Source organism: Rhea pennata, chromosome 16 (assembly GCF_028389875.1).
Source record: "Rhea pennata isolate bPtePen1 chromosome 16, bPtePen1.pri, whole genome shotgun sequence".
Lineage (NCBI taxonomy): Eukaryota > Metazoa > Chordata > Aves > Rheiformes > Rheidae > Rhea > Rhea pennata.
Window position 1 is genome coordinate 14,907,369 of NC_084678.1, and position 11,851 is coordinate 14,919,219.

Here is an 11,851-nt window from a genome sequence, read left to right on the forward strand (position 1 = left end):
TCAAAGCGGCTCTTCATAGTGACTGAAAAAAGAAAAAGGACTCTAAGGAGAACAGCTGCCTTAAGTGGGCACCAAAGATTAGATGTCCAGAGTAGCAAACACCACCTCCTCCTCCGAAGAGTTCATAAGCCTGTATTTGCACGAGGTAAACAGTTAACCCATGTGGTGAGTGGCAACATACTTTACAGTAAGAAGGTATCTAAATTCCAGAGTCCCAATAAAAGGAAAGCCATTTGGGTTTGTTTGTTGGTACAAGGATGGCAGAAAGATATGCAGCTTTTTAGGTCCCTTCTGAATCTTACTTTGCAAATACTACACCATGCAGAAAGAGATAACACTGTAACAGTAACTATCCTGCATGATGGAAACACATCTGACGGAATCCCTCCGCATATCTGCGACGAAAGGAGATGCAGGCATTTTGCAGGGACTGAGGGCTGCTGTCCACTTTGGGATGGATCATGGAACCAAATGGAGAAAATAAAGTGTTCTGAAAGCCCTCCCATCAGTTAAAATAGTCATTCCAAAGGCTGGTCCATCTCTTCCACTCTGGCACCTAAGACTGGCAGTAAATATTTTGGGAGAGTTTTTTAATACATTTCTACAGGCAGTGTAAAACTGTCCTTTTACCAGACTGTCCTCTTACTGTGTCAGTAAGACACAGGCTCATATTTAATATTTGAGAGAACTGTCATCCATTAATTGGCCCAGTCCCTTTATCAAGCCATTTACACTTTTTGGGCTCCTGCAGCAATGAATCTGACGATTCAATCATGGATATATTAAAAAAAAATGCAGCTCTTCTGCCTGACAATTGCCATGAGTTCTCCCTGCAACACTTCAAGACAAAAAACAAACAAACAAACAAACAAACAAAACTTTCACGGCAGATCACCTTCATTAGAGGTGAGTAAAATGATTACGGCAATGCCATGTATCATTTCAGCCCTCTGTTTTCCAAGCTGAAGAAAATCAGTTTTGTCATTACTCAGGCAGAAACCCTTTTATTCCTCTGAATATCCTCCTCACACTTCTTTCTACCATTTAGTCCTGATTCAACTTTCTTTTCAGAAGGACTGATTAAATTATAGTGAACAATATCTAAAATTAGATGCCAAGGGAAGAGGCAGGAAGGACATCAAACAAACGAAAAATCCAAGAAATACATATTTAATAACTTTCAGTTTGTGTCCTATTGACCTGGGATGGAAAGAGGAAGGATGAATAAATTACACAAACTCCAGATGTACAAAATTCAGTATGCCTGTGAACAGAACATTCTGTGTGCCACATGCATGCTTCTATCGCTCCTGATGCAAAACTTGCTCTGAAAAGCGTGATATGCAACATTAAAACAATAGTGCAAACGGCACAGCCCCATGTACACTAAAAAGGCTTTTGAGGACTACCACAGGAGTAGTATGAAGAAGCTGTGTCATAGCAACACTGTTACTTCAGGTTTTACTGCACAAACTGTATCTAACAGTGTAATCAGTGCATACAGAGCACTGAAGTAGCAGGCCTAGTTTCAATTTCTTCAAGAAGTGGGGAAAGAAGATCCTTTCCATTATGAAAGGGAAAGCAATAGGTGGCACATGACAATCAAGAAGAAACCAGCTTGGCAGGGGCAACTCATAAAAATATTCTTACTCACAAATAGCCACTTTCCTCTAAAATTCACTGGAACAGTTTATTGATGATCAACAGGCCACATCCATTACATGGACGTGCAATGAAAGGGAACGCTAATCAACTGTCTTAGCAAAGCTCCCCATCTTTAAAGCAAAGACATCATCTCCATTTCTGTTAAAAAACAAAGCTCTGGAAGCCACTAAAAAGAACACAGAGACTTGGATGTGTTTTGCTTATACATATGCTCAGAGGGCCAGCTTACTTTGCAAAGCTATTTCTGCAAGGAAAATGCCTGACAAGAGTTGCTTTAGAACTTAAATCCCAAAGATCTGAACAAGATCTTGCCTTTCAGCAGATTAGAAACCTCGCGCTTTCAGGCTGCTAAAAGTCTCCTGGCTTTAAAACAACAATTTCCCTCTGAAGGCCAGAACATCCTTCTCTGAAGTTGATTCAGAAACTTTCAAGCACGCGAGCATGTATTAATATTCCTCTCAGAGCTACTGTGTAAACAAGCAGTAGAAATTAGGGGAAAGTACTACACTCGGTAGCAGTCAGATTACACGGAGTAAGAGCTTACCTAACAACGCCTCTCTTAGCTTCATCCGCAAACAGAAAATTTCAAAGATCAGGCTTTGAAAAAGCACAAAGCATGAGGCATTCATTTACCGCAGAATCCCAGCTGCAGACTAAGCTGTGGAAATATTCTGCAACCTCCGCCCCCCTCCACCAGACACCTGCACAACTTTGGGCAGCTGAAGGCAGGAGGAAAGTAGCGCTGCAAGAAGCCCCCTTCCAGCATCAGCGCACCCGGCGAAAGGGCAGGGCAGAGGCGGGGATGCAAGCGAAGGCAGCCGCGGCGGCTCACGGCGCCGAGCTTCCGCGGCGACAAAACACGCGGGGCGGCCGCGGGCAGGTGCTTCCCCGGCCGGCGGCTCCGCGGGGGGCGGTGGAAGAAGCCGGCGGCGGGAGGGAGCCCCCGTCTCCCACGGCCGGCCGCCCCCGGGGCGGCGGTTTCCCATGCGCGGGGCCCCCGGGCCCTGGGAAAGTCCGGCTCTTCCCAGGGCTGCGGCGCTTCCCACGCCCCGCCGCGGCGGGGGGACCGCGGGTCACGGCGCCTCGGCCCGCGGCGGGGGGCGGGGAGAGGCCGCGGCGCGGGCGGCCCGGCCCGCTCCCACCCCGCGGGGCGGAGCCGAGCCCCCGGCCCCTCACTCACTCACCTCTGCCGCTGCACCTCCAGCGCCAAGCCGCCGCCCGCGGCGCTCGGCGCGGGGCTCAGCAGCCCCGGCGCGCCCGGCTTGGCGGCCGCCGGCATCCCCGGCGGGGCGGGCGGCGGCGGCGGGCAGAGCTGGCCGCCCAGCAGCAGCTGCGGCAGGAAGATGCCCCCGCGGGGCGGCTCCGCGTCGCCCTTGGTTCCCGCGGCGGCGGCGGCGAGGGGGGCGCCAGGCAGGAGCAGCGCCGGCGGCGGCGCGTGGGGGGCCCGCGGCGGCTGGCAGGACGGCGGCGGCGACAGGAGGCGCGGGAGGGCTGCGGCCGGCTCCGCCGCCGCCTCCTCCCCGTCGCCCGGGCCCGCGGGGGGCAGCGGCGGCGGCGGCTTCTCGGCGGCCAGGCAGGGCGGGCGCCCGTCCAGGGAGATGTTGTTGAGGAAGAAGAGGGCGGCCTGGCGCCGCCGGGAGTCGCCGCGCTTCCGCGGCGGCGGCGGCTGCTCGCGGGGCGGCCGGCCGGGCGGCGAGCCGCACGCCGTGGCCGCGGCCATTCTCCGAATGAGCCGCGACGGCCTCGGCCGCCCGGGCGGGGTGGTGCGGAGCGCGGCGCGGCCGGCAGCTCGCCCGCTCATTGGCCGCGGCGCGGCGGGATGCAAATGAGCCAGGCCGCGGCCCGGCGCTCATTGGCTCGGCTTCTCCTCGTGGGTAGCCCCCCCCCCGGCGGCCGGCGGCGCTCGGCGGGGTCCTAGAGCCGCAGGAGGCGCAGCGCCAGCACCGGCCCCGCGCGGCTCTGCGGTGCCGCCGGCAGCCGGGCCGGGCCGCCCCTGGCCCCCCTCCCGGGCTGACCGCCTCCGGTCACACACCTCGTCTGTCCCTCGTCCTGGGACAGCACACAGGCGGCGCCTTCCTCCCTTATGAATGCCCCTACGCCTGACACCCACGACGTCCCCTCACAAACACCCACCACGTCCCCTCACAAACACCCACCACGTCCCCTCACGAACACCCACCGCGTCCCCTCACGAACACCCACCACGTCCCTGCACAAACACGCACCACGTCCCCTCACAAACACCCACGACGTCCCCTCACGAACACCTACCACGTCCCCTCACGAACACCCACCGCGTCCCCTCACGAACACCCACCACGTCCCTGCACAAACACGCACCACGTCCCCTCACAAACACCCACGACGTCCCCTCACGAACACCTACCACGTCCCCTCACGAACACCCACCGTGTCCCTTCACAAACACCCACCACGTCCCTGCACAAACACCCACCACGTCCCTGCACAAACACCCACGACGTCCCCTCACAAACACCCACGACGTCCCCTCACGAACACCCACCGCGTCCCCTCACAAACACCCACCACATCCCTGCACAAACATGCACCGTGTCCCCTCACGAACACCCACCACATCCCCTCATGAACACCCACCACGTCCCCTCACGAACACCCACCGCGTCCCCTCACAAACACCCACCACATCCCTGCACAAACATGCACTGTGTCCCCTCACGAACACCCACCACATCCCCTCACGAACACCCACCACGTCCCCTCACGAACACCCACCGCGTCCCTGCACAAACACCCACCACATCCCTGCACAGACATGCACCGTGTCCCCTCACGAACACCCACCACGTCCCCTCATGAACACCCACCACGTCCCCTCACGAACACCCACCGCGTCCCCTCACGAACACCCACCACGTCCCCTCACGAATACGCACCGCGTCCCCACACAGCAGGCACCGGCAGCCCTGTGCTCCCAAGGTCTCCCGGCCTTCCTGGAAGCAGGGCAGACACGTCTGCTAAAATGACCAGCACGCCTTGGTGCACGTCAGACAGTTCCCATAAAAGCCGATAAGGGCAGTTATTCTTATCCCAGTCTAGCCGACTGGGACCCGGCCCCCCGCTGCGCCCCCGGGCTGCTCCAGTTGCGCGGTGGGGCTGGGTTTGGACACCAGCCTGCCGGCCCTGGGAGCGCGGGTACCTGTGGGCCGCGCTGAGATGCACCCGAAGCACCAAAACCAGCGCGGAGCGAGAAATCTCCGTGTGTCCTGGTCGCTGAGGGAAAGCGGACAGAGCACAGGGCTAAGCGTGGGCTGTATATGGAAAAGGCGGGCTCGGAGAGGGCTTGGTAGGGATCTGGGAGAACGTAAACTTGGGATTATCTCCACGAAGTGACTCAAGGCGTATCTACACAGCACGCCGCCTCTCAGACTCCGATGTTTACACTGCACGGTATAAACATGCCCCTCGGGTAGCAGAGCCGACGTCTCCCACATCCCGGGGCGACGCTCTGACCGCTGGCCACATCAGAAAACGACGCCGTCTCTCCGCTGCGCTCGGAGGACATGGAGAGCATCCGTGTGGCTGCGCCTCGTGCGGGAGGTCGGAGAGCTTTGCTAGGAGCGAAGAAGCCTCCGGCGCGCGGAGCATCTGGCTGCGGGTGCTGTGTGCCCGAGCGACGGGAAACTCACGGCTGCTGTGCTTCCTGGAAACAAAAATGGGCCCTGTGCAACAGCATTTGTAGTATTTAATAATAATAATAGTAAAAGGATAGGAAACATAAGACAATGTTTTCTATAGGATTTAATTTAAAAAGGTATTAAAACAATATAGTGCAGTATAAATCCTCCCCTTAAAATCCTAAGAACATCATCGGTATATTGTGATATTCAGTATAGGTCAGATTTAGAGTCTAAATTATTCGGCAGAATCATCTCATACTATACCTGCAGAAAAAAAAATAATAATTTGAGATAAAAAAAGAATTAAAAGCTTTCTTGCTGGCAAGCTCATCACAGAATCCATGGGATAAATGTACATGGAAACTTAGTAAGGCTTTCTCCAGACAGTTCTCCATAACCCAAAATTTGAATTAAAAAATAAATGGTACTTTTTCATTCTTTCCTTGTAAAAACAGCTGTAGGATGTAAATTGTCCCACTGAGTCAGCACAGGATGAAACAGAGAGAAGCCAACCTCCATAGCTGTCTTAGTGGGTTGCTAACTTCAAAGCTGAATTCGGAGGTTTGAATGTTTCTGCTGTTAACGCTTTAATGCTGGGGAGCTTTCATCTACATCTGATAAGCAAACTAGTTCACAGTGAATGAATATAGCAGGCACGCTATGTTTAAAGGAATCTACTGCCAAGACAGATGGGCATAACGTTAGCAGCATTTCCACAAATTACAGTAATGGGGTACAACCAGAGCAACCTTCTCTCCCTGACCTTTTCGGGCTCTGAGGGAATCACCATAGTGTGGGGGAAAAGGGAGATGGAGCTCTGTTGGGACTGAATATGCTAGTAACTCATATGCTAGTAACAATGAGGTTATTTTGCCAAAAGGCTTACTTGTCACAGTGTTGCTGCACAGTAGCTTCAAGTTCAGGACTGAGGCATGCTTGAATCTTAACTGCTGCAAACCCTCCAAGATAAATATTAAAGCAGGCAGTTTTGCACTTGCAGCAGCATTATGGCACAAATGTAAAACATTGCTTTGAATATCTAATCCCTAATCCTCTCCTTTTGCTCCTGGACTAAAAGCTCTACCTTTATAGGAGGCATTTTTGAGCAGTCAAAGCATTGCTGGAGTAAGGAGCTGCTACAGATGAGGCCAAATCTGCAAGTCTTTATTCCAACGTGATGAGGGGAATATAGTTACCAAAATCACTGTGAGTTTTCCTCATTCAAGAACTGCAGGATTTGGTCTAAGCATCTGATATGAGACAGCATTTAAACTACCTATGTGGGTTGGGTGTTATAATTTTGCAAAATCAAGGCCCCAAACCAAGCAAAAATAAACAGGTCATGAATATATTTAGGCTGGGAATCAGAGAAACAGTGTTCCAGTTGGAGGAACTGCTAGTATTAAAATGAAGTGTGAGAAATTTCTGCACAATTTTTTCCAGTTGAAGTGTAGTGTGGACCTGGTGATCCAACAGGCCTTTTCTAGTCCAGCATTGTTATATATATCACACTCAGGTGTCTGTTCTTGCCAGCTCCTCTCTTCTTTTGCCATCTGTCTCAGAAAACGGGAAATGGAGAGAAAAACGCTGCTTTTGTCCCAAAGCCCAAACACATTGGAGCTTGGACTTGAAATATTTCTCTTAGCAGTTGTGGAAATATCCTCCGGTTTCCTGCGGGTATAGCAGCACTCCTTGCATCCATAAAGCTCAGCCACCAGCACTGCTGTCACTGGAGCCTGCAGAGCAGTCCCACCTGAAGATGTTAGAACAGGTGACAGAGTCTCCCAGCTTTTCCACTCACACCAAACCCATGTCTCAGAGATACATCACATACGAAAATCTCAGTTTCTGGAAGCTCTCTGTGCTTCTTGAAACAAAATTTCTCTTTAAATCTGCATGCCCAGCATGACCATCATACTTCGGAGTTTTTAATATGACTACAGTTAGTTCCAGTTGCGAATCCTGTTTTCTCTTGACACCTATTGGAGCAGAATGGACATTTCCCCTGGATTCCTGATGTATGTTCATTCATCTGTGCTGAGTTATATAATCCTCTTCTGTCACTGTAGATTTCCAGTTAAAGCAAAATAACATGCTGAGCCCTGGGAGGAAAACATTACCAACAGAACTCTGTGCTGACTACTATGTGCTTTGGAAAATGACTCAGGCATTCCTGCATGACATTAAGTATTTTAAAAAATACAGGGCTGATTGATTTAATTGTATAGCTCTACACTAGGGAGGGCTATGTGCTCACTTCATGAAAAACGTATGTGATGTTTACATGAGGATTTGTGAATGAATGACTTAAACTACCTCTCCTGAACCACATGGCACAGAGGCTGCAGTACACGGCATTACTATAAACCAGTAATGTGCACGAGATGATCTTGTAAGAGTGTTTCCTGAAGAAGTCCCACAGGGTGATCAGCATATATTAGCAGGTTTGGTAAGAGTAGGATATGCAGGACAGCCCTGCTAGAGCTGGGAATTCTGGAAGGGTGGATGACAGTGTTCAAGGGAGAGTGCCAACTATGATGCCCAAATTTTTTGTGAGCCAATTTTTTTGGCTCAAAAATTCCCACAAGAAACTTTGCACCAGATAAAGAACAACATCACAGGAACTCCCAAATTCTCTTCCCTCCAAGAACCATCACAGTATGCTGCACTCAACCACTAGACTGCTAAACCTATCCATTATCTCACAGTCCATCTATAATCCTTTCAAAGGTTTATGAACTTGGCCTTGTGCTTTGTTATGAACACACCTAAGTGCTCCCTACCAAATGTCCCTCAGCCCCCTCTGATCTCCTAACTGTGTACTGCAGAACTGCATGTAAAGGCTGTGTAGATGTGTCACCGTCCTCTTCACACACACAAGGTGCATCTGCCCTTGGGAAGAACCTACACAAAATGTCCTTCCTACTTAAATCCCCCAAATGGGACTTAAGCAAGACTTCAGTAATGCCTGGAATGAGCTTTTCTACAGTGAATCGATGAGTGAAGCTATGTTTCCAAATCTGTCACTATAAATGGGCAATACTTACTGATCAGATCTCATTTAAACTCATTTAACTCATCAGATCTCTTCTCTCACCACAGAGTGTGGTGATCAGCCTCATGAAAAGGGCATGGGTTGAGACACTAGGGGAACGTAAGAGCTTTGTTAAACATTTGATGTTATAGAAAGCTTCCCAGGGTAGAGCAGTAATTCCTTTAAATTAACACTAAAATTTCAACACTGAGAAGGTTAAAATCATATGGCTAGATTAGCAATCTTATAAACATATTATCTTTGCAGTATGTACAGCTACAGAGGGAATAACACTGCAGAAGACGGTAAGGGAAGGAGGAGAATCTGATACTCACTTCTCTATTTCTGCTGCTCTAGTTCCTGCCTTTCAGTCAGCTGGGTCACCAACACAGCTCCCTTTTACTTCTAGCTAGTTTGACTTCTTGGTTTCCTGCTACAGCACAGCAACATCTCAGTTACAAGTGCAATAGAGGAACCTTTGTGTGGTGGCAATCTTTTTTTTCCCAGGATGGGGATTTATATCAATGTCTGAATTTGCACAAATTTATCTCTTACAAAATTTTACAGATAAAGTCTAGTAACTGGAAACGGTTTACTGCTGAGAGTAGTGGGAGTCTCATGCACAGTAGAGACAAAGGGTATTTGTATACATTCCCAAGGTTTGCAGTCTGAGAGCAATGATATGTTCTGTAAGAATGATTCAACATATATAAATCAGTAAGTAAAGACTGAGGATGGTCTGTTATTGGGATTGTTTTGCATAACAGTGCCGGAGCCAGCCATTGCTATTTTTGATGGAATAAATGTGAGCAGGCCCCTAAATATTTGCACAGTTGCTCTTCCCAATTTGTGGAATTTCAGATCCAGTCCCTGGGCTGATAGAAACCAAGCTGTGTTCTGAACCAGTTCCTCTGGGAAACCAGTTCATCATCCCAGTCATTCTACTTACATTTCTTTACTGATGACATCAGAGCTATAATTTGTTTAAACAAAATAAACAAGAGCTGCCAGCCTTCCAGAAGGACCGATCCGTTCATGGGACAGCTTCTATTCAGCTTTAGTGCTCTATAGACTTACATATTATACTGAGGGTGATTTTAGTGGCTTTGAGGGGAAGAGCACTGTGTAAAAGTCTTCCTTGTGCTGAACAGAAATATAGACAAAAAAACTGCATATGGAAAACCTTTGTGAAACCTCTGTGAAGCTTAACAGCTCCTTGCATATCTCAGATTATTTCCTTACAGCAAAACCGTTCTAATCTCAGGCTGTTTGTGCAAGTAATTTCGACAAATCAATATGGGCACTTATATGTCAAGAGTTACGTTAACAAGATATTGTCGGGCATAATTACAAGAACTAAAGGACTTCAACAATTATCCACCTTTCTGCAGCTAATGGAGAGCATGAGGGGAGCAGTAACATCATGCTATGGGCTGGATATGAGCAGAGTTTATGGGGCTGGATAAAGTGCAGTGTATAAACTTTTTTTCATTTCAGCAGCTTATTCGGAGGAGCACTTTGCTCAGATCTTACAAAACTATTTTCTGTTTTTATAGTTATGGGATTGTTCTAACTGTGAAATACGTGTCCCTACCAGGCCCCTCAAACACATACTGCACGGAGATAATGGGGCATTGGCTGACGATGCCTGTTGGAACAAAGCAAGAAGCAACATGAAAGCTAATAAAAGAAAAACCCAATAAATGAAGATGAATTTTGTGGTAGTTTTGTGCAATAAAGAGGAAAAAAAATCTCTTAGTGAAAAAAAAAAAGAAACTGAAGACTTTGTTATTGTTGGCAGGAGTTCTGCACATTTTGCTTATCAAGAGATCATTGTAGGGAGGGGATTATTTTATAGTTGCATAAAAGTTCCATCCCTCCTTAAATTCTTCTGGTCTCAGGCTGTCTCCCTGCAGTCTGAGGGGCCTCTCTACAGGATTATATTTGCATTTTCTTTTGATTGAATCTTTTTAAAAGACAGACTTACTCAGTCCACCACGCACGTTCATCGCTGCTCTGGGTTATTACTGCCCCCTGCAAGTCAGTCCGAGCAAGTGATAGATGTAGTGCTGCCTGCCCAGGACCAAAAGGGGAAGGAATCCGAGTTGTGGCCCAGGTCCAGCTTCCAGGGCTGTGATCGGATGAGCGTTCTGAGCCGCAATGAATCAGCACGGCAACCGTCCCTTTGCTGGCGCCCTGGCTGCTCAGCCACTCCTCGTGCCAGCACAGCTCTTGTGCCATGCCCGGATCAGAAAATCAGGTAACAAAATAAAAGATCTTGCTGATCACTGACTCCAAAAATTAAACCTTTCAAGATGGTATGGGGGAGCTCAGCAGGGTGGTTGCCCCTCCTGCCCTTTGGACTAGCCTGGAGTTGAGACTGGAGCTTGAACCTGAGCAAACTGAGGAGCCTGAATTTTCAATCTGGCCTTTATTGCACCCAATCTTGGGTATTGAGCGCTGTGCGTGCCCCAGCCTTGCTCCTGGGTGTTACCCGGGTGACTGGTGCCCAGGAGAAGCTGTGCCAGCTGGGGGACTGGCCACCACTCAGCCGTGCTCCAAGAGCCCCCGGCCCCCTCCTGTGCTGCCAGGAGCCCATGAACCGGCCCCTGCTCGCCTACTGCCCCACTCCACGCTGTCCCGAGCGCTTCACCCGAAACAGGTGGTGATAAACGGGAATGAGAAATGGGGGACTCACCGCGTCCGTGCCCGGCGAGCCTGGGCGAGGGGTGGCCGTCCCGTGCTCCTGGGGCACAGCTGCGTCTGCCTGCTCGCATGGGGACGCTTCCCCAGTGACCCTACCCACGGAGGGCGACAGACTCCACGGAGGGTAACAGACCCCACATGGGGTGACGGATGCCCAGGGAGGGTGACAGACCCCTGGGGGGGGTGCCTGCACACAGGGCCGCCGTTGGCTTTGCTCCCCACCCTCCCCGTTAGCGGCCGGGTTGTGAAGCCGCCGTGAGTCACGCGCACGTGGCCGGGGGCTGCTGCAGCCTCGACGCGCGCGGGCGCACCGGGGTAGTAACGCTAACGCGCACCAACACGCAAACACGCGCACACCGACACACGCGACGTGCGCGCTAACGCACACAACGGCGCAGTAACACGTGGCGCGCACACTGACACACTCGCACTCACACGCGCACACGCACACTCGCACGCGCGCGACCCGCCTCCCCACTCGCGCGCGCCCCCTCTCCCCGCCAGGTGGCGCTGTCGGCTACGCGCCCCCGGCCGCGGCAGGCCCCGCCCCCCGCGGCAGCCCCGCCCCCCGCGGCAGGCCCCGCCCCCCGCGGCAGGCCCCGCCCCCGCGGCAGGCCCCGCCCCTTTGGCGCGTTGCTGCCGTGCGCGGAGGGCAGCGTGGTCTGGCCCGTGGGAAGGGGCGGTCCGGGCACGGCGCCGGGCCCCCACGGGCGTCCCGCTGCCCCCCCGTGGGCCCGGCCGGGCCGTCGTGGCGCAGCGGGGCCTGCCGCGTCCCTGCTGGACCAGC

At 51.5% G+C, this 11,851-nt stretch overlaps 1 protein-coding gene across 1 annotated transcript in view; it reads right to left on the reverse strand.

Moving 5' to 3' along the window:
• Positions 1 to 3,385, reverse strand: part of CABLES2 (Cdk5 and Abl enzyme substrate 2) — a 28,794-nt gene extending 25,409 nt beyond the window's left edge. The window contains exon 1 of the mRNA XM_062589195.1: positions 2,850 to 3,385. Within this exon, the coding sequence (XP_062445179.1) occupies positions 2,850 to 3,385 (536 nt within the window). The remainder of the gene's footprint in view (positions 1 to 2,849) is intronic.
• Positions 3,386 to 11,851: the final 8,466 nt, after the last annotated feature.